The sequence below is a fragment of the Acanthochromis polyacanthus genome, chromosome 2, assembly GCF_021347895.1.
Source record: "Acanthochromis polyacanthus isolate Apoly-LR-REF ecotype Palm Island chromosome 2, KAUST_Apoly_ChrSc, whole genome shotgun sequence".
NCBI classification, from domain to species: domain Eukaryota; kingdom Metazoa; phylum Chordata; class Actinopteri; family Pomacentridae; genus Acanthochromis; species Acanthochromis polyacanthus.
This window is the reverse complement of record NC_067114.1, coordinates 686658-713354: the sequence shown is the minus strand read 5'-3', so window position 1 is coordinate 713354 and position 26697 is coordinate 686658. Positions and strand designations below refer to the sequence as shown.

Below are 26697 nucleotides of genomic sequence, written 5' to 3'. Positions count from 1 at the left end.
TCTGTTCGGAACTGTGAGGAAAAGATGCAACTTTAAGTAAAACGTTTAATATTTCAATACTGCAGCTCTCTAGCGCCCCCTTCCTGTAAAATCTGGTCTGATCCAATCAACAACAACCGAACGAACCCAGCGACGTCTAAGAACCCCGTTAGGACCTCCTCAGCTGGACAGAAGCAGAGAACTGAGATGAAACATGCATGTGGAGGTGAGTTAGTCCTTGTTTGTTAGATATCTGACCGTTTAAACTCCACCATGTTCTGAGCGTAATGAAGAACCAGGTACCGAGGTGAGAGTGGATGAGCCTAGAGTGGTGCAGCCGTAGAACTTACATGGGTCCCGTGCAATGAAGTGAGCTCCTAGAGCGGGGTGGATATTTGTGGGGTTCGGTGTGGCCATCAGCTTACTCTTTGCCATCTTCGTGTTGGCTTTAGCAAACTCTAAGCGCAGGGTCTGGGGGCTTTCGGGGTCAAAACGGATTCCCTGGGGGAGAGACGGAGGAGGGAGGAAGGGGAGATAGTATAGTAAGGGAGGTGGGCTGAGTCTGAGGGTTTATCTCAGAGTCTCACACGGCCTCCTGTCCTCAGTTTCATACTCAGGATGCATCCTTCAGCTCGCTGGGTGTAAAAAAAAAAAAAAACACCCTGCTCCTCCTGACTGCTTTTATTGAACCAATAAAAGCTTCAAAAACGAAAAAGAAAAACAAAGAGGGGCTGAAGGATGCACTCAGAATATTCCAACACCCGCTTCTTCCTCGTGATGAAACCAACAGGAGGAAGAGCAGGAGAGGAGGAAGAGGAGGCCGATGGTGAGGCTCTGAGCGGCATGTTAAACCCTGCTGTGTTGTGGTGCCCTAAGCGTCGTGCCCACATGCAGGTGAGTATCTGGTGTGTGTGTTTGTGTGTTTGTGTGTGACTGCTGGCTATACAGAGTGTTAGATCTGCCAACGTGGGCTACTGGTGACAACATGAGAGCTTCCACTACTGAAGATGTGTCCAGATCAACACTACACATGTGGCTAGACAGAAGTACAGTAAAAGCAGTGATATGCAAAATGAGGAGAGCTAAACCAGACTAGAAGGATGTAAGGTCAAAGTAAACTACCGTAAGGCTACGGGATTCTGGCCTCTTTCCAAAAATGAGCCTGCCATTGAATTATAGAAGACAAAACGGTTGGCTTTGAGAAACTTAAGGAGAGAGAAGCTGTTTTCCCCCCCAGTCATTCCTTTTTCTTCAGGTTTCAACAAAAAAAAAAAAAAAAAAAGGTTAGAACAAGTCTAGTAATTAAAAGATTTGATAAAAGGGGGAAATAATCAGACAGTAAAACCTCAATGCACAACCAGGAGAAATAAATCCATGCTTACATTCAGTGCATTTTTAGCAGCTTCAGCTCCAGATCGACTGTCGAAGGTTACAAACCCGACAGGCTGCAGGACAAGAAGAAGAAACACTCAGAAAACCCAGGGTTTTACAGTTCAAATCAAAGAAAACTGGATGTTTTTTTACACCTTTAAGTTACAGATCCAGCATTAAAACACTGATGAAGGATCTCACCTGTTTGGACGTTAACTTAATCAGTGACCCTTCATAACCCTGTGGGGAAGAAAGATAGCCAATTATCCACCCTGCAGTCACATGCAGGAAGTCAGGCATGAACGCCTCGATATACGAAGAGAAACCTGCAGGAGGCTGCTCTGCTAAAACAAGGAACTAACCCTAACCTGCCCTCACAGCTAACAGAAGAACATGAACGTTCAGATTAACTTCCAAATAAAGCCTCAGGTTAAACAGCAGCAGGTTGTTAAAGAACGATGAGGACTGGAGGAGTTTTCCTGATAGATGAGGTCTCTGCTGATCCTGATTTACAGCCACAGAAAATTAAACAGCTGTCAGAGGCCGAGATCTGAACCAGACTCAGTAGTTCAGAAACAAGGAGGGAATATTAGAAGATTTCCTCTGAAGAGCAGAAAGCTGTGGACCACTTTAACTCTGGATTAAATGCCGTGTTCACCCACCGCTGGAACAAAAGGAAACAGTTCTAATAACCTGAAGCCTTCACAACGGTAGCAGAGGAAACACAGATCTGGACTCAGTGGGCGAGCCGGGTCACGGACAGGATTGGTTGGCCAATCCCAGAGCTACTCATTTACACATTCCTCAGGAGCATCCATGTGGAGGGACACGGCTTCAGTGTTAGTTAGGACACGGGAGGGAGGGAGTCCAGGAAACAATGATGTGGCCTCATTTCCATATATGCAAATATGTGGACTGGACTGAAGGACGTACAAAAGGAAATAAACCTACTGTTAGCATCATGTGCTAAAACAGCTAATATTTACCCTCCTGTTGGCTTCATTTACAGCACCAAATGTCTGAAAAAAATCCAAAAATTCAGCAAAAAAAAAATTCCCCAGATTTCTGAAAATTTGCAAAACTTTCAGGAAGAAAATTCCAATAATTCCTTAAAAGTTGTATTTTTAAAATCCTCCAAATTTGGCATGAAAATTCTTGTAAATATTTTCAAAAATGAGTAAAAATCTTCCAAAAAAATCCTAAAAATATCTAAAGTGATTACATATACCGGGCTTTGCAAAAGTTCTGTTACACTTGCAAAATGAACAAAGATTTTTTGGTGCAATAAGATAATTTTTTATTTTCCAAATATTTCAATATATGTCTTAATGATAATATTAATCAGAAATGTGGCCACCCAAAAGTTTTATCTTATTGCACCAAAAAATCTTTGCGTTCATTTTCGTGAATGTCTCAACAACAGAACTTTTGCAAAGCCCGGTATGTCTGGAAAACTTCTAATATTTTCTTTTAAGAACATTCACATAAAATTATTTGAATGTTCTTAAACATTTTTTCCACCAAAAAATTTAAGAATTTCCCCAAAATGTTGAAAATGTGGACATCAGAAGTTTTGCTGTGAATTTTTTTTTTTTTTTTTTCCCACATTTTCAAACTTTAAAACGGATCAAACGGATCAAACTGACCCACAGGACGACATGAGTCACCTGAAGAACAACAGGTGCTTCAACACCTAAAAACAAACGTTCAGCTCCTCCATGAGCAGAAAATCCTTTTTACAAACTCTTTCCTGGATTTATTTCAACACAGCAGCTTCCACTGATCGAGTCTTTTATTCACCTTTAAATTCCTCCCTGAGCTCCACTATCACTGAACAAACATCATCCTGCTTCTGGAGAAATACGAGATGTTGAAACTCACCTTAAAAGGTCTGAAGAGCAGGTAAAGTTCTCGAGGTTTGATGTCCACCGGCAGGCCGCTGACAAACAGAGTTCGTACCTGCAGACAGAGTTCAGTGCATTTGGTCATTTTCATAAAATATTCTGAATTGTTAATATTTGGAGTCCTGTAAATAAATTCACCTCATTAACAACCAGTTTAATAAAGTGGAAAATAAAAACAGAAATCAGCAGGGAAGTTGGTGAAGTTTGCAGATTTTCATTTTTAAAAAAAAGACCAAATAAGTGAAAAGCAGAGAGTTCAGTGTGACCTGAAGCTGGACATGATCAGTCAACAATTACTAAAGACCACACAATACCAAAAGCTCAAGAGCAAAACAAGAGCAGTTACTACAGCAAATAGAGTAAATATTGAAAGGCCAGAAAGACCTAAAATGATGCACTGATGGAAAAGCAAAAGGCTAGAAAACCTTCTCTGATCCTCAGTTTGGAAGATGCTGCTTTAAACCCTCATTTAGGCCCAAATGGAGGCAGTCTGATCGGTTTTTGAACCATTTTTAGTTAGAAGGAAGTCATCTGTGGCTGTTTTAGGATTAAAAACACCACATTCAGCCCATGCTGCCGTTTCTACAGAACGTCCTGCTCCACACAGAACATCAGACGTTCTTTAACCTGAGATCCTCTTCAGGCCCGGCCGGTCCCTCCCCGGTTCAGGCCCGGCCGCCCCCCCGGTCCAGGCCGGGGCTGTTGGTGGTGGGGGGGGGGGGGGGGGGGGGGGGTAAAGGTGGCGGTGCAGGGCCCATTAGTTCCAGCCGGTGGGAGGCCCTCGGTACAATGGGGGCTGCCAGAGGAACAACAGCGCTCAGCGTGAATCCATTTCCTTCCTCTGACCCGTGGCCTCGGCTTCAGGTGGCGATCAGCAGCTGAAAGCTCCCAGCTGGACGCTCTGGAGATGTTTAAATTCACCCTCAGAGACGTGTGACTTTAAAGATCCACATGACGGTAAATTAACACTTAAAGAGCCTCGTTAGCTCTTAATTCAGGAGGAAAAAAGAATGTAGAAGTTCAGCTAAGAAAAGTCGCCCAGGCTTTATGAAGAAACAACAGGAACAATGGAGGAGCAGCAGAAGGCCGGAGCTCCTCTCAGAGTCTCCACGAGGAGTCATTAAGGAGGAAACACAGCCGGCCACACAGAAATAAAGCAGAAACAGAATTAATACTATCTGGATTTAAACTGATAAATTACAGAACTGTAGCAGGACACACTTTTTTTCAGCTTCATAAATCTGAAATGTTGACAGATGGATGTCAGGTTTTACCTCCAGGATTCAACGTGGATGTTTTAGACGCTTAAATAAAATAAATAACTAAAATATTCTAGAAATTCCAGCCCTGGAGTTTAAATTCAGTCATTTTCCTATAATACAGATTCTGCTTATTTTATTCAGCTGGTTTTGAAATTAAATGTGTTTTGGGGATTTGACAGCTTTGGTGCTCATAAACTCTGCAGTATAAATTAAATAAAACTTTTCATTTGATTTATAAGATTTTAAGTCAGAAAAACTGAGACTTCAGTAAAATGTGTTTTAAAGGAGGTAAAGAACAGCTTATTGCTAAAAACGTAAATTTAAATAGAGGCTCATTTTAAAGGAGCAGGAACAGAAAAATAAATGTCAGAATGTTGAATAAAAGCACATTTTGGAATATTTTCCTGAAAGCCGCGGACTGAATCCACAGGAGGAGCGTTTCCTCTGACTGACACTCACTGCTCCGGTTTTAAACCGTTTCAGAGCGAAGTCAGGACAGAAAGGACAACTTTGAACAAACAATTCAGAAAAAGAGAACGTTTGACCAGAAAGAAGAGCTTTCAGTGAAGGGCAAAGAGAAAGTAGGAAGCAGAGTCAAAGTTTGTCTGAACTCACCTCCTCCTCGATGGAAACGTTGTTGTTCGGTTCTGCGTCCGTCTTCAGGCTCATGGTTTCGGTCTGAGCTGCTGCTGAAGCTGAACAAACTATCAGGTTCTTCCTCGTCGAGTGAAATTTAGCCCAAGTGCGTCTGAAGCTGCAGTGGAAGTCCTGGTGGCGCCGGAGCTTGAGGAGAGAAGATGTGCCGAGGTGAGGTCGTGCGCTGGACGAGGAGGAATCCGAGCAGAGTTTGGCAGCAGGACTGCGAGAGAGAATCATTCATAAAAGAAGGAAAACGGGAAGAAAGGAAACTCAAGACACAGCCGCTAAAAAAGTAAAGGTGAGAAGGTGGATTAGTGCTCCGTGTGTGAAGGTGAGAAGATGGGGGAAGAAGTGCGCGTAAAAAACAGAAAGCCTCCGCGCTCACATGAAAACCTGAGCTGTGGGACTGGAGGAAGAAGAAGAGAAGAAAAAACTTCAACTTTCCCTCATTGGAGCGCCTCTCTCTCTCTCTCCTCCTGTCCGACAGTGACCCCCACCTTCCTCCTCCTCCTTTCAATTAGGTCATCAATTATGGTTCAGTCTGCTGTGCCGCAATCAGCGCAGATCCGCCTCAGCTGCTGGTAGACCCGGAGCTGGAGCTGCCGGCAGACCCGGGCCTGGAGCTCCATCAGCACTTCTATGGAACCAGCAGAACCAATGAGTGACCAGAGAACCAGAGCTATTACCTCCATGATCCTCAGCTTTAGATTCCTGCTGTTATCTGATGGAAACCTGAAGCTCCAGCTGGATGTTCAGCTCCATGTTCAGCTCCATGTCAGCTCCTGAACCTGCAGCTTCCATCTCCTCTTAACACAGAAAATGAAACCAGTGAATGTTTTTACTATAATGTTAGAATATTTCTACTATTTCTGTCATGTTTTACCTCATGTGCCTTCATTTATACATCCCTGTTCAGCTCTGTCTGTTCATTAAATGTGTCTTTATGTCTTTTATTTTATCCGGTAGATTAAATAAATGTAACTTTTCATTTTGTGCCACTTTATTGCTGCACAGTGTAGTGGTTAGAACTTTCACCTTGCAGCAAGAAGATTCCGGTTCAAATCCCGACCTGGGATCTTTCTGCATGGAGTTTGCATGTTCTCCCTGTGCATGCGTGGGTTTTCTCCGGGTACTCCGGCTTCCTCCCACAGTCCAAAAACATGCTGAGGTTAATTGGTTACTCTAAATTGTCCGTAGGTGTGAGTGTGATTGTGTGTCTGTATATGTAGCCCTGTGACAGACTGGTGACCTGTCCAGGGTGTCCCCTGCCTTCAGTCAGCTGGGATAGACTCCAGCACCCCCCATGACCCTAGTGAGGATAAAGCGGTGGATAGAGAATGGATGGATTTTGTGCCACTTTAATTGTTCTATTTCACACTAAATTATAATATTTGGACTCTAATACTTACTTTGCAGATAAAGATTTATAAAAAAAATACTAAATATTTATTTAGTAAAGTGAATAAAATAGCTTTTCTGTACAAAGCTGCAATATTAAAATGATGCTTTTATGTCAATATATCAGTAATAATAATCCAATATTAGAATATAAATAAAGGTGTGTACTACCTATAGTGTGTATTAAGGTGTGTACCATCTATAGGGGTGTTTTAAAGCTCGTCCTGGACGTGAGCTCGGCCTGCAGCGTTAGCGTTAGTGTTCCTGAGGCTCAGCTGGACGGGTTTCCTCTCTACCAGCAGCTCAGAGGCCAAACGGTTTCCTGACTTTGTGTAGAAACACAATTGGGCGTTCAGGGCGAAGGAGGGGCCGGCTGGACGGACGTCGTCTCTCTGGACTTCTTCAGAGATTTGATCTAAAAATAGTGGAGCTCTGCCGTGTTTTTCTCTGCGTTTCTGAACACTGTGAACCCAGACGGTAGTTTAAGTCCAGACACAGGGAGGATCAGTCTGTTAAACATCACAGGTCACATTTAGACGATGTAAAATCGTCTGTTTATGGCTTCATGGATCAGCAGCAGACACTGATTAACACAGAGCTTTTTAATTTATTAAAATCCTAATATTTACTCCAGCTTCCTCTAAATGTTCAGATTCCTCCAGTTGTTGGTTTTTCATCTGAACCTGCAGCTTCCATCTCCTCTGAAGAGAAACAAAATGACACCACTGAAGATTTCTGCAACAGTTTTTACTATAATAATGAAAATTTTTATTATTTCTTTAAATTAAATGATCCTCATGATGAAATAGAAACCTGACACACTTTGCTTTTAATTTTATTCTTCTCTATTCTTCAACATACATATTCACATATTTAATAATATTTCACATATTATTTCACTTGGGCTGCACAGTGCAGTAGTGGTTAGCACTTCGCCTTGCAGCAAGAAGATCCCCGGTTCAAATCCCGGCCTGGGATCTTTCTGCATGGAGTTTGCATGTTCTCCCTGTGCATGCGTGGGTTTTCTCCGGGTACTCCGGCTTCCTCCCACAGTCCAAAAACATGCTGAGGTTAATTGGTTACTCTAAATTGTTCGTAGGTGTGAATGTGAGTGTGATTGTGTGTCTGTATATGTAGCCCTGTGACAGACTGGTGACCTGTCCAGGGTGTCCCCTGCCTTCAGTCAGCTGGGATAGACTCCAGCACCCCCCATGACCCTAGTGAGGATAAAGCGGTGTATAGAGGATGGATGAACATTATTTTACACAAAATTCTAATAGCTTGGCTCCAGTTTACAGGTAAAGATTTTATATTTGATATGACTGCATTTAGAGGGCTTGTTGTATAAAATAAGGAAATCTGATTTTATTACAGTGCAAGAGAAATGTCTATTATGAAGATAAAAGTAAGAATAATTAGCATTAAGGCTGAACTATTTCATATATTGGAATAAAATAACAGAAGCCTCTAAAGGTTCATTTTGCTGCTTTTCTTTGCTTTATGTGAGTGTAAAGTGATTAAATATCTTTGGGTTTTGGCAGATAGTTGGAAAAATGAGGCCTTTAGGAGCTTCAGATGATATTTTTCACAGTTTTCTGACATTTAATCAGTCGATTAATGGAGGAAATATTCAACAGATTCACTAAAAATAAATAAATGGTAGAAAGTAATTTGTGAAATCCTAAATATTGATTTTAAGATAAATTGCGATGATCCTTTATTAATCCCACAGTGGGGAAATGTGTAGAGGAGATAATGCAAGCATGTAATATAAACATGATATCAGCACAAAAATATAAAATAAATGTACAGAAGGAGCAGTTCCTTCTTTTAAATCTTTACATCTTATGCTGTTTATCTGAATGTGTTTAACTCTGTTTATTTTGTACGCTGGCCTTGGGTGTTCTGAGAGGCCAATAAATAAAATATATTATTATTATTACTATTATAGAAATAACAATATTACACAGATCTGTGATATTTGTCTTTTAGAAATGTGCACAATTCTAGATGTATTTAAGATATAAAAATAAAGCAAGCTATCATCAGACATGATTAAAAACAGATGTAAATACATCCAGTAAAGGGTCAAACGCTGTTAAAATGACTGATGGATCTGACAGAGGTGATAATAATCTGTGCTAAAAGATGCAATAAAGGGGAATTAAGTGACACTGGTTTGTTTGTAGAACTGATAAATGTGTGGATAAATCACGTTTTGTGTTTTCTGTTAAAAACTTTTCTCAAATTTCCATCTTTTTTGGCTTTAATTCAAGTCTTTTTTTATTTCAAGATATTTTCTGCTTGGAACAAATAAAACCTAAATTAAAAGAAAGGTACAGATTTAAGAAGAGAACTGAACCCTGAGCAGCCTCCAGTATTCAGCTGTTAGTTAGGAAATATGACTTTTATTTCGCTCTGTTTGCCATTTTACCAACACTTGCTGGCTATAAAATATTGACGCTGAGTGATCATTAATTTATTCAGAACGTACAGTTCTCTGAGTGTTTAATGCACAGGAGGCCTTCAGGACTTCATACACTGAATTTACAGAAAGAAAGACGCCGTTATGATCACAGAGCTGCGTTTAAATTTGGTTTTGCTGTCCTCTGACGTCTTTTCTTCTATCAGCACAGCTGTTTGATTCTGTCCACGTCTGGATAACAAAGCTCCACTCATTCAGGGGATAAAAAGTGAAGGAACGAGTCGCTGATGCTCTGAACCTTTAAACACGTCGCTGTCACCTCCAAAGACAGCTCCGTGTGGACGCTCTGCACGAAATGTCTTATTTATGCCTCTTTGGCTGAATTTAAAAGAACTCTTCAAGATGTTTCTTCCTGAGTGCAGCTCAGAGGGACGGAAATATCAGGAGGCGTTTATTTTTATTTTTCATATGTAGAGTGTTGAAGTATAGTGTCTGCTGTCTCTGATCAACAGAAGAACAAAAAAGGAAGAATAGTTTGCTTTCTGACCTACAGAGTTGTTCTTATCCAAACAAATAATTACTAGATGCACTTGTACAGTAGTCTGTGTTAGTGGTTTGGAAAAATATATAGAAAATTTAAAAAAAATAATTTATATTTATCCTTTGATTATTTGTCACAAGTTGAACATGTCCGTGAATTCAGCAAATCAGTTTTAATAAGAAACAATGATTTTAATGATTTTAGAGCTTTGAAAATGGGATAATATGCAAAATGAAATAAAGGAAAAGCCAAATATTATCGTAAAGCATCACTGAAAAAAGCTGGGAACTCCTCATCTATAACCCTAACCCAACACATTTATATCATCATAATACCTACAAGGTCATCTCAGGAACTACAGATTTTTGCCTCCACAGATTAAATATGAATTTGTGGAAAGAAGAAAGAGTTGAAGTGGAACTTCTCAGTGAAGGATGGACAGACAGCAGATTAATGAGATTTCCTGAGTTTAGGGAAACGCTGTGCTACTGTCTACAAAGAAATGTCTTATTTAGGGATTCTTTTAACTATTCTTCATTTAAATTGTTTTAAAAAATGCTTCTTATGACATTTTACCAGATTTCCTTCTTATTCTGTGTGAGCAAAAGCATTTAACCTCCTTTTATGAGAAATGATGACGTTACGAATTTTAGAGCCACAAAACAGTGAAACTATCTAATATTTCAAAATAAAAGAAATAAAAGAAAGTTTCCCGCTTCGTTATTCTGTTTCTGGGTAACGCCATCAAAGCTAATTTACACATGTAGCAGCATACAACTCTAAAACATCACATTAATACCCGTTATTAGGCAGAAAATACCCAAACATCACATTAATACCCGTTATTAGGCAGAAAATATCCAACCCTGTGAGTCTTTTTAAACCTCTCTGCTTTCATATCTGCTTGAAATGTTTCTAAAAAGTCTTTTATGACATTTTAGCAGCTTTTTTGTGTGATTGAAAGCGTTCAGCCTCCTAAAGTCAAATGTTGAAATGGTTCTTTAGCAAACATTGTTTAAATCAAAAGCCTTTATTTCAAATTCCAGTTTAGAGTTTGAGAAAATAAGAAGAAATTTAACTAAATCTTGGCAAAATTCTGTACACAGCTGATCAGAATATTTCTATTTGCTGAAATGATGCATTCATAAAATCCTGGATTCTTATAGTTCAATCGGAGATGAAGCAGAATTCTCGTGTAGTTTATGATATTATCAGACAACGAGGAATAAAACGCCTTTAAAAGCACTAATCTACTGAACAGGACTTAGGGAGCTCATAGGTTCTGCACATCTCCAACAAACTAAATATTTCAGTGAATTAGCCTCCACTGCAGCTAATCCAGCCAGTTCAGGACCATTAAATCTGATTCTCCCCGTTCTTTTTCCACCACAAACACCTGACAGAAGCTGAGACTGTATAGTTCAGAGCTCAGGATAAGCCTCATGTTTTATTTGCAGAAAGCGGCCCCATTGTCCCAGAAGTCACCTCACACAGCACTCTTCTGCTTCACGCCACGCTGAGCCTGTCCTCCTGCGTTAGCGTCACCCGCTGCTAAAGCACTTAGCTTGTTCTCCCTGTCCTCTGTGGTACAGCCAAACATCCATTTGGAGGTCCTGGAAACTTTGAAGCTTTTTCACCCGCTCACTGAGCCAGGGAGGCGTTGTGACGTTTCCTGAATACTTTGTCCAATAAATAGCTCCTTCATGAATACGTTAAAGCTAATCAGAGACGAGCAGCTTCTAGAAACCGGATTAGTTCAGCTCCTCACTGAAACTGTTCCGATGATATGTGCAGCACACGATTAGCCGGCCATTCCTCCATTTATCCATCTGGTGGCCATGTTTTATCATCTGCCCTCTCTGCTAACACTTGTCAGACGTTCTCACACCTGCTGAGAGGAACGAGGAGCTTCTGCTGGAGATCAATGAGAACACAGATACATCCAACAAACCCCCATGTTAGGGTGGATTTTATAGCTACATTTTAAGGTGCTTCACTTACAGCTTTTCACAGATTAGGAGAACTTCTACTAAAGTCAGTAAATATTAATCTTAGCCTTGTTTTTATCTGATGTCCTCCTGAGGCCTGCACCATGAAGCAGATATATTGGTAAATATATTAATATATGCTTGGTTTTGTGGTTTTATGAAGCCGGACACATGCAGTCACACCAAGGAGTCACACAAAGCTGGATATCAACTTATTCCATCAGCCAAAGGTTTCTGAACTAAGGATCAGTGCTGGCTCCAAAACACCAAACTGGGACCAGACTGAATATCGGCCTGACCAGTTATCGTAGCAGATATCTGGCATTTTACAGACCGGTGTCTGTGTTTTTAATGACTGATTATTGACAGATGCTCTACTTCAGGCCTGATTCAGCCTCATCTCTCTCTGAGGTCTCAGAAATGTCAGATATCTAGCAGAGGCTGAACCAGAAACACAAACCAGGAAGTCAGCTTCTCTCACAGTGGCTAAGGCTACGCTAACAGCTAGCGGATGGCGGCTAAGTTAGCAGGCAGCTACAGATTAACCTGAAACAGAGCCTGGAAAACAATAATTAATAAAGCTTTAAGATGTGGACCTTAGTGGGAAATAAAGTGACTGTAACAGATGACCTGTCTGTGGGTCCACTCAGCGCATTAACCACGGCAGTCTGGCAATACAAACAGGGTTTTTATTCACCGCACCGTCACCAACATCAATAAACAGGTTCTCCTCTTCGCCCGGCGCTCCACCGGACCTCGTCCTGTAAACTGTCCTCCACCCGTGTGTCTTCACCCACCGTCCTCTGTGTCTACGTGCCTTTTGTCCTCTGCTCCAGCCTGCTACTGCAGAGAGCATCACATCAGTCTAATCGGTGCCACCTGTGTCAATTAACCTGCCGCTGCTTCCACACGCCCTCCTCCACAGTGACAGATTAAGAGAACAGAGAAGAAAAGCAGAACTACAGGAACAAACAGCTGATCCCAAATAACCAGAGGAGATTATTTAATCACTGCTATTTCTATTTTACATCTTCAGTTAGTCACTCTTATTAATGAGGAAGTCTGGTTATGAATAACAGGTTCTCTGATATCACATGCTGTTAAAACATCACATTTATTGAATTTATCGTCTGTTCTTGATTACCGATAATCAGCATCAGTATCAGTTGATCCCTCCACCAAACATGGACATGTCTAGAGGTGTTTAACTCTAAGAAAAGCAAACTATCCTCCTTAAAAACCAAATAAACTCAGTAATGGAGGCAGTTGCAGGTAAAACCAGAAAAACGTGGTAGATGCTGAAAATGAGACTTACTGCTCGTTAAAGCACCAGTAGATCTGACTGGAACTACAATCACATAATGCATTAAATATGTTGTTTTATGTATTTTTATGGTGTGTAAAACTATTTTAGCCTCATTCTTCCAGCTGGTCCTGGTGGTGTTGAAGAGTCTTAAGTGAAAAACAAATCTGCAGACATGTTTCATCCCCTGTAGGTAAACTTAGAGCTCATCTGACCAGCTTCAGGTCTTTATCAGTCCAGGTTTCATGACTTACTGTTGTACAAAGACAAGAATAACTGCATGAAGAGGAAAATAAAACAAAGTACTGAGAATCTATACCTCATATCAATGCTCATCGGGGAAAGAAAGGAGTTCAGACGCTACAAACACTTGTTCTCCTCAGAGACCCTCCGGCTCTTTGAGCATCGAGGTCAGTCAGTTTCACAGGAAGTGACCTGAGTCATCAGTAGGAGGTGTTTTAGTACCGATCTGTTATCTCCAACATGTAAACCACCAGTGTCACTCTAAAAAAACCCTGAGTTAAACCTGAAGTGGTTCATAATCTTAAATCCTGCTTTACAGGGCAGACATTTGCACTAGAAAGCAGTTTTACAGCTCAGATCATCAACGTCGCTATCAGGAGGGGATTCTCAATGAAAGTACATTTTTAAAAGATGACATCCACAAAATCATATAAGTAAGTAAATGGATTCAACTACCAAATGATTACTCTGCATTTTGAAGCCTTTGTTTTGTCGGAACCAACAGCAGCAGCTATCTAGCTTCACTAACATTTAATAGGAGTTTATATCTATAGAGAGAGAGAAACTGAAATTAGCATTTTGCGCTACTATGGAGCAAAAGAACTCAGAAACATTTCCATCCACTTACCAGTTCTGGAGACAGGAGAACTTCAGCTTCATCTGGACTGGTGTTTCTGCTATCTTCACTAAAATAGCCCATCGTAGCTCAGTTTTGGTCTCCACACTCACACTGAAGGAGATCTTTAGTCCCTTTAGCGCTGCTAGCTGCTCCATTTTGTTTCTAACTTTGTGATCAGATCCTTGGTCTGTTGTTTGATGTTATAAGGTGAGAGCGGTTTCCTGCAAAATACAAAAGGAGGTTAATGTGGAAGTGAATGTATGAAGCCAGAACAATAAAATAAAAGGAGCTGAATAGTCTGAAGTCATGAGTTTAGGTTTGAAATGTCTTCATCACCAAACGTCACATCACAGAAAGTGAAGTGATTCAGTGTGGATGAATAAATGTGATAATAACTGATGTTAACGGAATGACTCCACTGATTATCTACTTATTATATTACATAAATATTGTAGATTCTAAATTAATGACATGATGAAAATAACTGTGGAAATTTCAGGCTTTTATTTTAAATAGTTCCTGAGATATTAGTGTCAAAAACATCCTCATGTCTGCAGAAAAATGTGCTGAAAGTGCATCAACAAGCAATTTTTAAACAAAATCTCATTTTGGAAAATAATTAAAGTGAGTATAAAGCTGAGATTTCACATATCTCTGGAAAATAAATATTTTTATGCTATAAACATTCACGTAAATAAGGTCAATCAAAAAAGTTCCAAAAATTAGTTGAATCATTAAATAAAAGCACTTCTGCATCTGGATCCGTTCAGTTTCCAGAGGAGATGAAGGAACTCTTACTGGTTTCACTGGTTTCACTGGTCTCTAACTCTCCAGGTGAACAATCACTAAAATCTACTGAAAGACCCAGTGATCTAAAATAAATATCAGTTCAATCATTTCCAGTCTGGATGAGTCTCATCGAGGGTTTCATGTCCGACTGCAACAGGTTTAATCGTTTCCATAGCAACAGCAGCCGGCCACTAAATTCTCTGGCAGTGGCGTCATTAGGCCTATTTTAGGGGGGCTTCTGCCCCTCTAAAATATTCTTTAGCCCCCCTAAATAGTTTTGTGTTAATTTTTTTTTTAAAAAGTTGTTTTTTTTTACAGAAAAAGTGCTGACAAGTTCACTATAATGTGGCCAGAATATGAGTTTAAATAAATAATAAAGTAAGTAAAGTTTATTTATATAGCACTTTTCACAGATATAAAAATCACAAAGTGCTTTACATTAAAAGAAAAGAAAAATAAGACATAAAAATACAGTAAAATAAGCCTCCACGATGTAAAACCACATCATAAAATGATACACATAAAATCACACACAAATAATCACAGAACCAGTCATTATTAACTTAAATATGATCATAATTGGTTAGGGGGGCCTACTGGTAGATGCTCAGAGCAGCTGCAGAGGAGTGTAAAAACGATGAAAATAACAACATACATACATATAAGTAGAAATAAAATAGTTAAAATAGAACTGTTTAATTGAGCATTTTTTTTTACCTCAAAATGCACCAGAATGCAGGAAAATGACTCCATTTTTTCTGCTATCACTGACAGAAATTTGTGGCTGTTTGTGGCTCCTTGTTATTCTTATGAGTGAGCCACAGTGGCTCTTCTTTTCAAATTCCTAGTGCAAGCACAGACTTCATAGTGGAAGGCAGAGAGTCCGACCCAGTCGTGGTGGAAGCTGTTGGATGCTACGCTCTGATGGAAACACAAAGACTGAAAGATCAGATTACAGCTGTTCCTGTAAATGTTCATCTCAAGCGTGCTCCGAGTTTCTGAGGTGTTTGTATTAATTACATGCACGTGTTTCTCCCACATGTTGATAAAGGTTCTGTTAAATCCACAGCAGAACAGAGGAATGTTAATTTCTCAACCATAGACTGTATATAAAGATGGACGTAGCATCTGGCTCCAAAAATGAAGCCCACACAGAAGTGTCAAAAACTTGCAATATCACGCCGTCCGCTAGGGTTGGCTCCAAAAAACTTTTTCTCCATAGACCCCAATTCATTTTTGGAGAAAATAAAATGTGATAGACTGATGTTCTACAGCTCAGGATTTTTTTCCCGTTAGTTTTCATGGTCAAAATGAGAGATCAGGTGGCCGATCTTAAAATAAATCAATACTGAATTTTAAATAAATCGTTAAAGTTGGCGGAGCCAGGGGGCGTGGCTATACTTGATGGACAGTCCCACTGACTGGTCCTGCCCCTAGTTGCTCTCCGGTCCAGTCTGATGCTTTTTACGTCACTGGCTCCAAAAAATTCAAAATGGCGACCAGGAAGTAGCAAAATCCGGGCTTCCTTTATTCGGCGTTGAAACCAACGGGTGACGTCACGGTTAGTTCACGCCTGATCTCAACATGTCGTAGTTTGTCTGATGAGTCGCTGTCGTTTTTAGCTTCGAAAGCAGCCTGAAGCAGGAGTTGTAACCTCTGCACAGCAGCTGGAGGAAACCATGATCTGTCCGTCTCACCTCCTGGTCCAGATGTGCAGCAGTGACATCTGTCTGATAGCAGAGCATGAGAAACAGCTTCACTGCATGAAACTGTTGATGGAAACCATCCAGCATGTCAGCATTAATCCTTCTTAATAAAAAAAGGAAAAGTGTCTCAGCTCCACCAAACAGAAATATCTCCTAAGCGTGACTCTGCTAAACACAGTAACCTCAGGTCATTGCCTCCAACTCTCCTGGATCTCAGAACTGTTATGTTTCCTGCAAAGACAACAGAGTCGGAGCCAGCGCCGACCGTGTTTATTTTCTCATACGAAGCACAAAACAAAACTATGAAGTAGAAAAATGTTCTGGAACGTTTGCCAGATCGAGGGACTACTGTGAGGTTGTGTTGCATGTTGTTTGCAGCTCAGAAATAAAAACTAATCTTTATTTAATTCAGTCTTTCTGGAGACTATGCCCATCTCTAACAGGCTGAAATAGATGTAAAATCAAAGTGTTTCCTCCAACACTCCCACTTTGAGCATTCCTGACTGGAGAAAATACTGAAGAAACGACCCACTGGGACCATTTAAATACGCATTTTCTCATGAAGGAAAACCAGCAGATAAAAAAGAAAGTCCTCTAAGGGTTTCCTCAACATGAGAAAAACATACAAAAAAACCCCTCAGAAACTCATGAAACAATTAAAGACAGTCTAGAAAATCCAAAACGAACACAACTAATCAGCATTTGTTCTCTGTTAAAGTTGTGCAGTGATGAAATGTGAACTTGAAGGAAAAAATAAACACTTTGACAACATCCTCCCCCAGAAGTGAGGCCTTCACTTCCTGTTTGTGTATGGAATATTGGACGGAGGGTTACGCTATTTAAACCAAAGGGCAGCAGATTCCCAGCTCTCCCAGGCTGGTTGGTGGGATGTGAGAGTCTCCTGCCAGCTTCTCAGGGGGACCAGGAGGCTGGGAAAGGCCCGAAGCAACACCAGAATATGATGCTAAAGAGAAGACGAGGATCATTAACTGGAGGGGGACGGGTGGACATGAAGACATGCCATGACGATGATTTCTACAACTCTATATTAATTTCAGAACCTTAGTTGAGAGAAGTTTCTGTACAGAACAATCAACAACATCTAGATGTTACTCAGACACCACCGTTCAACAGTCTGGGGTCACTTAGAAATGTCCTTATTGTTGAAAGAAAATCCATTTTTCAATGAAGATAGCATTAAATGAATAACATACACAGTGCAGACATAGTTAATGTGCTAAATGACTGTTGTAGCTGTAAACGGTGATTTTTAATGGAATATCTCCATAGGGGTACAGAGGAACATTTCCTGTGTTCTAATGCTACATTGTGTTAGCTGATGGTGCTGAAAGGCTCATTGATGATTAGAAAACCCTTGTTCAGTTATGTTAGCTCATGGATAAAAGTGGGAGTTTTCATCGAAAACATGGAATTATCTGGGTGTCCCCAAACGTATGAACAGTCGTGTATCAGATGTAAGTTCTTGACTGTAGCTTCTGTAATGAAGTCATTCCTACCAAAGAATCAATAAAGCATCTAACAATCTATCAGCGTACATGAGGTTTATTGTTTGATGCTGTAACGAAACGTTCCACTAGTTTACTGTTTTTATCTGTAATCAACAATACCTGGAGTTTTGAGTTTTGTTATTCTTTTGTGTCTCATTCATATTTTTTTGTGTCTGTTTTGTTGTTTTGTGTCTTATTTGACACGTTCTACCTATAACTGTTCGGTTTAGTTCCTTTTGCTGTCATTCAAATGCATGAATGAAAGAAATTCGTTCTCGGTAGTTTGTGTCTCATTTTTGTCATTTTGTATGCCATTTGTTTAGTTTTTTCGTTTTGTGTGAAGTTTTGTCATTTAGTGTCCTCTTTGTGTTGTTTTCTGTCTCATTTTTGTTGTTTTATGTGTTCATTCTTGTTTTTGACACCAAAAACATCAGATTTGACAGATTTTAAATGTATTTTGGAAAAACAGTGCAATATTTTTAGTTTGAGAATTTCTCCAGTAATTTATTACAGTTTATTTATCTAAAATAAATCCTTGAATGTAGACAAAATATGAAGTGCTCAAAACTGAAATTGTCCAGAGCAACAACTCTGAGCCTCTTCAGTGATAATAATGCATTTTATGAGTTCACTATTTAAAAGTCACATCATTGTTAAAACACAAAACAACATATTCCAGTCATAATTACCTGGTTCACATCCTGTAAAGGCTTTCAGAGAATGTTTCCGTCTGTAGGTAGATGTGTTGATGCTGCAGTGGTTTAGTTTCTGCTGAAAAAAGAAAATAAAAGTCATAAAAGACCAAATTCCTCCTTGATAAACTTACAGAAGGATTCAACATGTTTGCTGCCTTTCCAAGGGTGAAATGAGAAGATCAATATCCGTCTTCTGTCTGAGGGTTTTGACCTCACGTCCAGCAGCTTTTCCTTTTTAAAATTTTTATGGTTCAGTTACACTAAAAGAAACGCAGGAACAGCAGCAGAAACACGGAGCTAAATGTTGAAGGTTTCAAACTTTTTAAATGTGACTTTGGGGAAATAAATGCATTAAACATGTATGTTGGTGAGGAACACTGAATATAAAAATAACTTTTGTTTGTTTCCAGAGAAAACTCCACAGGGCATGTTGAACTATTCATTCAGGATGTGGTTAACTTAGCTTAGCTTAGCTTAGCTTAACATGAGGACTAGAGGAAGAAGGAAACAGAACTAGTCTGGTTCTTTACCGAGAAAACACCTACAAACACTTTTAGTTCATCAACATGTTGCATTGTTGTTTGGAAGCAGAATATGGGACTTTTACATATAAATAACATCCATTAATGCATTTATTCCTGCCAGTAATTACCGGAAGGTCACGGCTACATTTCAAGTGTAGAAACAGAGACAGAATAAACTGTGAAATACAGTGAAGAAAAAAGTGTCCAGGAAAAGTTTTTGATGCTCCAGATAAAGAAACTGAACATTCAGAGGGAGGAATCTGAAATAGAAAATGATCCAGGTCAGTGTGTTCCTACCACTCTGTAGGTTTAATCCTGTGTGGTTCTGGGGCATACATGCAGTCTAAATACATTTTATTGATCAGTAACCAGGAATAATGACTGGACACACACCCTGCCTGGCCAAATTAAAAGTCTCCACCTGAATTTAACTCAGTGAAGAGTTCAGATCCTTCCATTGGATGGTTACTGCAGTGATGACAATGACTTCTTTAACCCGAGCTGATGCAGGGAGGAGCTTCTCATTTCTTAGAGGTTAATGAAAGTAGAGTGCCGTGGCTGAGCCGTCCTCTAAACGTGTTCATCTAGAAAATGTTTCTAAATACTAAACTGTCAGGGCTCTCTCCTCACCCCTGTCCTCCCAAATACCCCTTTTTCCCTATCATGCTCCCCTCTCTCCCTCTGTTCCTCTGCCTCTCTGCCTCTCTGTCCGTCTCTCTGTTCCTCTGTCTCTCTGCCTCTCTGCCTCTCTGCCTCTCTGCCTCTCTGTCTCTCTGCCTCTCTGCCTCTCTGCCTCTCTGTCTCTCTGCCTCTCTGCCTCTCTGCCTCTCTGCCTCTCTGCCTCTCTGCCTCTCTGCCTCTCTGTCTCTCTGCCTCTCTGTCTCTCTGCCTCTCTGCCTCTCTGCCTCCTGCCTCTCTGCCTCTCTGCCTCTCTGCCTCTCTGCCTCTCTGTCTCTCTGCCTCTCTGCCTCTCTGTCTCTCTGCCTCTCTGCCTCTCTGTCTCTCAATTCAATTTCAATTTTCAATTTCAATAAGCTTTATTGGCACGATTGTATGTCAACAATATTGCCAAAGCAAATAACAATATTAACAATTATATACGGCAATCAACAAAAACAGCAATAATAACAATATCTATATAAAAAATACACAGAAGAAACAACATCAACAATAGCAATTAGAAAAAAAAGAGAAGAAAAAAAACAAGCATAAAGTTCAGAGTTTGTGGATTCCTTTTGGTCAGTCTGTCAGGTGTGGTGACAGTTGTTGTGCTTGTCCCTTAATCTGTGACACAGGCTGACATATTTAGCTGCTGCTAAGCTGCTGACTCTGTTCTCACCAAGGATGTGCTGCATTTTGTTTTGTTCAGGCAGAGAATCAAAGTCGGGAAAGTGCTGTTTTATTCTGGAGAAGAACTGGTCTCTGATCTGTTCATATTTGGTACAGTGAATCAGGAAGTGTGTTTCTGTCTCCACTTGTCTGTGTGGACAGAGCTGACACAGTCTGTCCTCTGTGGGCAGCCAGGTCTGTCTGTGTCTCCCCGTCTCTATGGCCAAGCTGTGGTCACTGAGTCTGTACATGGTCAAAGTCTTTCTCAGTTTCTCATCAGTCACGGCGCTTAAATATTCTGCCACCGTGTACTGTCTGTTTAGAGCCAAATAACATTGAAGTTTGCTTTGAGTTTTTGCTCTAGATGTCCAATAGTTAATGTAGTGTTCTTTTTCTTTTTCTATAATCTGCTTTGTGTAGATTGTGTGAGAACTGTTCTGAGCTTGTCCTGTGCTGTTAGAGGAGCTGAGCCTCAGGATCAGCTGGCTGAGGGGGCTCCTCTCCATGCTCTCCTCTTGGCATTGAAGGGCTTTGTAGTGGTAGGAGTTGGGGTCACTTGTTTTAAGGTGCTTATAAAATTTGATGGCTCTTTTTTGAATTCTAATTAAGAGGGGGAATTGGCCTAGCTCCGCTCGGCAGCTGTTGTTGGGGGTATTTCTGTGCACTCTGAGGATGCTCTTGCAAATCTCTGTGTGCAGGATTTCAGTTGGGTGTTTGTCCCATTTTTCAAAATCTTGATTTGCAAGAGGGCCCCACACCTCACTACCATACAGAATAATTGGTTCAATTATAGATTTGAATATTTTGAGCCAGATCCTAATGGGAATATTAATGTTTGAAGATTTCTTTATTGCATAGAAAGCCCTTCTTCCCTTCTCTCTGAGATCATCCACGGCCATGTTAAATTTCCCTGTAGGTGTGATGTGTAGTCCTAAGTATGTGTAGTTCAGGGTGTGTTCCACCTCTTGGGAGCCCAGGAAAAACCTGGTTTGGTTTCCCTGACCTCTGGGTCGTTTCTGGAATATCATGATTTTGGTTTGTCCAGATTCACTGTCAGGGCCCAGGTCTGACAGAAGGTTTGCAGATGATCCAGTTGCTGTTGTAGTGCTTCTTTTGATGGGGCCAGCAATATGAGATCATCTGCAAACAGTAGGCATTTAACCTGTGTGTCAGACAGAGTGAGACCAGGAATGTCAGATTGTTCCAGTGATTTAGCTAATTCATCAATATAAATATTGAAGAGGGTGGGGCTGAGACTGCAGCCCTGTTTCACTCCTCGACTCTGGGGGAAGAAGTCTGTTTCCATGTTGTTCACTTTTACAGCACACTTCATATGTGTGTACATGGTTTTAATGATGTCATAGACCTTCCCTCCTACACCTTTCTCTAATAGTTTTAGGAACAGACCATCATGCCAAATTGAGTCAAATGCTTTCTGAAATCTACAAAACAAGAGTAGATTTTCTTCTTGTTTTGGTGGACGTTTTGATTGATGAGGGTGTGAAGGGTGTAGATATGGTCTGTTGTTCTCTGTTTGGGTGTGAATCCAATCTGGCTTTTGCTCAGGACGTCATGTTCTCTGAGAAAGTCTTGCAGTCTGGTGTTTAAGATGCTGCAGAATACCTTTCCCAGGTTACTGCTGACACAGATGCCTCTGTAATTGTTTGGGTCTAATTTGTTTCCACTTTTGAAGATTGGGGAGATGATTCCTTCACTCCAGAGGTCCGGGAAATGTCCGACATTCAGAACAAGATTGAACAATTTTAATATGGCCAGGTTAAATTTATGGTCATCAAATTTCAGCATTTCATTCAAAATGCCATCTGGACCGCTAGCTTTCCTTGGTTGCAGCGACTGGATTTTAGCCAGCAGCTCTGCTTCTGTAATTTGGTAGTCTAGCGGATTCTGGTTATTTTTAAGAACTGCTTCTAGAATTTGTAGTTTGTTGAGGAGATTGTTTTGGGCCGAATTCAGAGGAACAGCAGTAAACAGATTTTCAAAGTGGTTTTTCCAGATGTCACCATTTTGAATTGGCAGTTCTTCTTTTTGTGGTTTGCTGAAAGAGTGCCATTTCTTCCAGAAATCGTTGGAGTCAAGGGATTCCTCAATAATTTGTAATTGATGCTTCACATGTTGTTCTTTCTTAGTTCTGAGTGTTTTTCTGTATACTCTCAGTGTTTCCCAGTACCGGAGGCGGAGCTCAGGGTTGTCGGGCTGTCTGTGTTTTTGATTTGATGCATTTCTGAGAGTTTTTCTCAGTTGTTTACATTCAGTGTCAAACCACTCATCATTGGTTAGGCCTTTTTTTCTGTGATGCGGGGGGTTTTTTCAGATTGGCTAAGTCTGCCACATGGTCAAATATGTTGTAGATGTCCTGTACGGCCTGTCTGAGGCTGTCCTCAGTGAGTGGATAAGAGGTGGAAAGAAAACAGTCTAAATGGGATTGAAAGACTGGGTTTTTGATTGCTGTCTGGTATTGGTCTTTACTTTTGTTTGTCCAATAGTAGGGCTGTTTTCTGTAGTTCAGATTGCAGGGTTGTACTGTGTGGGGGTGGTTTGCTGTGGCTTTAATGTAGAGGGTGATTTTACTATGGTCTGATAGGGGGGTTAAGGGGCTCACTGTAAATGCTCTCAGGTAGAAGGGGTCTAAGTCAGTGATGCTATAGTCTACTGTGCTGCTGCCAAGAGGAGAGCTATGAGTGTAAAGACCAAAAGAGTCCCCTCGAAGCCTACCGTTGACCATGTACAGACCCAGCGTTCGACAGAGTTGCAGCAGCTGTTGTCCACTTTTATTGACTGTTTTGTCAAAGTTGTTTCTATAGGGGAGTGAAGGAAGAGGAATGCTGATTTGACCAGGTATATGTTTGTCTCCCTGTGTGCTGATGACATCTGGTTCTGTACCAGTCCTGGCATTCAGGTCTCCACAGATCAGTACATTTCCCTGGGTCTGAAGTAACCGATCTCATCCTCAAGCATGGAGAAACTATCTTCATTAAAATATGGGGATTGTGATGGGGGGATATATGCAGCACACAGGAATACATCTTTATCTGTAGTAAGGACATCTTTTTTGATTTTGAGCCAGATTGAAAATTTGCTTTTTTTGATAAACTGAACGTATTGCACAAGGTTTGCTTTATACCAGATCAGCATTCCTCCTGAATCTCTTCCTTGTGTTACTCCCTTTAGTTTGGTGGACGAAGACATTATCTCCAAGTAGCCTGAGGGACAACCAGAGGAGACATCTCCTCTACACCAAGTCTCCTGCAGTATAAACACATCTGCATTTCCTAACTCTCCAATAAAGTCTGAAGTCCTGCTCTTAAGGCCAAGAGCAGAGGATCTCAAACCCTGAACATTCAAACAGGAAATAATAAAAGATTTGGACATTGTATTTAAAGCTCATTAGTTGAATTTGGTGATCAAAAAACGAGAAAACCACCTAGTCAAAGAGAATAATTTCAAAGTATTTGCACAACATATTGTATAATAATAATACGGTTAATAGTTCTGTCCACACAGACTCTAACGTGGTACCTGTCCAATCAGATGGGAGCAAAGTAGGCTGAGCATCTGTTGAATGTCCTTCAGCTCATGGTGTGGAGAGGGGGTTGGTTCTGCTGCTCTCCGGACCACCTGGGCATAAGTCAGTGGGCTGGGGTGTGGCTCTTGTCGCTGTGGTTGGGGTGGGGGCCATGAGGAGACAGGAGTGGCTGTGGATGGGCTTGAGGTGGGTTTCTTTGGTGGCCTCTTACTGGATATTGATGTGGGATGGGGCTGAAGGCGGCCTTGTTCTCAGCTGTGTTGGTCTGGATCTTGGTGTTCCGTGGGGGTTGTGGGCTGATGTGCTCTTCCTGCTGACCGTAGGTTGGGTCTCTGTCGAGAGGCGACGTTTTTCAGTGTCTGGGCGAAGATGGGGACTGTGTCTCTAAACAGGATGGACGTGGTCGTAGAGACAGCTGATGTCCAGGGTGGAGTGATGGGCGAGGTGGACATTGGGTCTCTGTGCACAGTCTCTGGATATGCTGCTGTTGATCCTATGGATGGTGTCAGGGTGGAAGTCTTCCTTGGGAGCAGAGTGGATATAATCACTCTGCTGCTGGGGAAGGTGCTGGAGGCCTTTCTCTATCACTCTGTTGAGTGACTCTGACACCTCTCCTGCTGGTTCCGCAGATCATTGGTGCCAGTGTGGATGATGATGTGGCTTGGGGATCCAAGCCGCTCCTCTGACAGCAGCTCCATAGCCTTGTGGGTGTTTGGACACCAGATTTTTGAACACTTTGTGTGTGGGGAAAGTTTCTTTTCATCGAGGAACTTTCCATTGGAATCAATGAGGAGGACAATGTCTGACTTTTTCCTCTGTTGTGCTGGTCTGGTCTTGGTCTCTGGGGTGGGAGGAGATGTGGTGTTGGTTTGTGGGTTGGATGTGGAGCTGGGGTTGGTAAGGTAGGTTGTTGCAACTGGTGGCATCTTGGCTGTTTAACAGAGGTCTTGGGAGTGGTCCTGGTCATTTTCCTACCAGTACCTGTGTTCTCTGCACCTCTATCGCTGAGGCTGATGTGATGGAGAGGTGGGGTGCTCTGCTGTGTTTCCTCTCTCTCTCTTCGGAGCTCCTCTACCTCCTTTGCCATAGAGGTGAGTGCTCTCCTGTGCTCCTCTCTCTCTCCCTGGAGCTCCTTACCTCCTCTGTCAGCGCTGTCAGTGCTGCTAGATGTTGTTCTCTGTCTTGCTGCAGATCTTTGATCTCAGCTCTGAGCATGGTCAGCTCTCTCCAGCAGCTGTCTCTGTCCTGCTCAGTAAGTCCAGCTCTGTGCAGAGGTCAGGCTGAGCTGTGGTGGGCTGATATGACTGTTGGCTGATCAGCTCTCTCAGGTGTACTTGTCTCTCTCCAGGTCTGTGAAACTTCACCTTTAGGTGGTGATGGTGAGGTGGAGCTGTGGTCTTGGAGCTTGTTCTGGGCTGGTGGCTCCTTCTCTTCAGGGGCTGTTCAGTAGTTTGGCTGCAGGTGTTATTGGCAGGGTTTGGGAGATGTCAGTGGAGCTAGCTTTCTCCTGCTGGGCTTCTTTCCTTAATAAGAAGGAAGTCCGTCTCAAACTGTTTATGGTTCCCTTGAACCATGACGGTCCCATTCTTATAGAGGTTCACAGTCATGGTAGTATCCGAATCCTCTTTTATTTTTATTTTCCAGCCGTTGCAGATTCCCTCTTTTTTCACAGACGGGTAGTGGCACTGATGGCAGAGTGCATGCTTGAGGCTGTCTGTGAACAGGATCAGGTTGCTGATATCCCCGGTCTTGAACGAATCACTGATAATGTCTCTGGCCTTTCTCTCAAGGTTTTTTGCTTGAAGTTTTTCCTGGCAGTCTCATTTGTTGTGTCTGAAGATAAAGGAGAGGAATAGCCTCCGTATGCACTTTGGTGGATTCTCTTCATGACGACCGTTGCTAAGAGTCTTGTTACAGTTGGCAGTTAGCAGTGGGCTTTGTTATGCTAGCTGTGTCCAGTGATCAATATTTTCTTTTCTTTTTTCCTCTTTTCGAGTAAATTTTCAACACTCACATGTGTTTGAGCTGGTTTCCTCCTTTTTTTCTTCAAAAATAGTGATTCATCTCATTCTTGAGCAACCAAAAGAGCAAAAAACTCAGGAGCTCATGATTGAGCTGGTCAGTTGGTCAGTTGGTCAGTCCTCTCAATCACTATTTTTCTCTCTGTCTCTCTGTCTCTCTGCCTCTCTGCCTCTCTGTCCCTCTGTCTCTCTGTCCGTCTCTCTGCCCTCTCTGCCTCTCTGTCTCTCTGCCTCTCTGTCTCTCTGCCTCTCTGTCTCTCTGCCTCTCTGTCCGTCTCTCTGTCCGTCTCTCTGTTCCTCTGTCTCTCTGCCTCTCTGTCTCTCTGTCTCTCTGCCTCTCTGCCTCTCTGTCTCTCTGCCTCTCTGCCTCTCTGCCTCTCTGGCCTCTCTGTCTCTCTGTCTCTCTGCCTCTCTGCCTCTCTGCCTCTCTGTCCGCTCTCTGTCCGTCTCTCTGTCTCTCTGTCTCTCTGCCTCTCTGCCTCTCTGTCTCTCTGTCTCTCTGCCTCTCTGCCTCTCTGTCTCTCTGTCTCTCTGTCTCTCTGCCTCTCTGCCTCTCTGCCTCTCTGCCTCTCTGTCCTCTGTCCCTCTGCCTCTCTGTCTCTCTGCCTCTCTGCCTCTCTGCCTCTCTGTCTCTCTGCCTCTCTGCCGCTCTGTTCTCTGTGTCTCTGTCTCTCTGTCTCTCTGCCTCTCTGTCTCTCTGCCTCTCTGCCTCTCTGCCTCTTGTCTCTCTGCCTCTCTGCCTCTCTGCCTCTCTGTCTCTCTGCCTCTCTGCCTCTCTGCCTCTCTGTCTCTCTGCCTCTCTGCCTCTCTGCCTCCTGTCTCTCTGCCTCTCTGCCTCTCTGTCTCTCTGCCTCTCTGTCTCTGTGTCTCTCTGCCTCTCTGTCTCTCTGTCCCTCTGCCTCTCTGCCT

General features: G+C 41.8%; 1 protein-coding gene across 11 annotated transcripts in view; it reads right to left on the bottom strand.

The window, feature by feature from the left end:
- LOC127530190 (RNA-binding protein, mRNA-processing factor 2a) overlaps window positions 1-26697 on the bottom strand; it is a 58001-nt gene that overhangs the window by 6139 nt on the left and 25165 nt on the right. For 5 of the 11 annotated variants that reach the window (XM_051944477.1, XM_051944520.1, XM_051944509.1 and 2 more), the window contains 7 exons: window positions 18365-18446; window positions 13682-13893; window positions 5132-5375; window positions 3232-3309; window positions 1552-1590; window positions 1362-1424; window positions 330-480 (listed from right to left, as the gene is read on the bottom strand). In XM_051944477.1, the coding sequence (XP_051800437.1) occupies window positions 330-480; window positions 1362-1424; window positions 1552-1590; window positions 3232-3309; window positions 5132-5375; window positions 13682-13827 (721 nt within the window). In that variant the 5' untranslated portion in view covers window positions 13828-13893; window positions 18365-18446. Of the gene's footprint in view, window positions 1-329; window positions 481-1361; window positions 1425-1551; window positions 1591-3231; window positions 3310-5131; window positions 5376-5652; window positions 5962-13681; window positions 13894-15178; window positions 16722-18364; window positions 18447-26697 lie in introns of those variants that run through there. The other 6 variants (XM_051944553.1, XM_051944490.1, XM_051944542.1 and 3 more) reach the window with 6 other exon arrangements.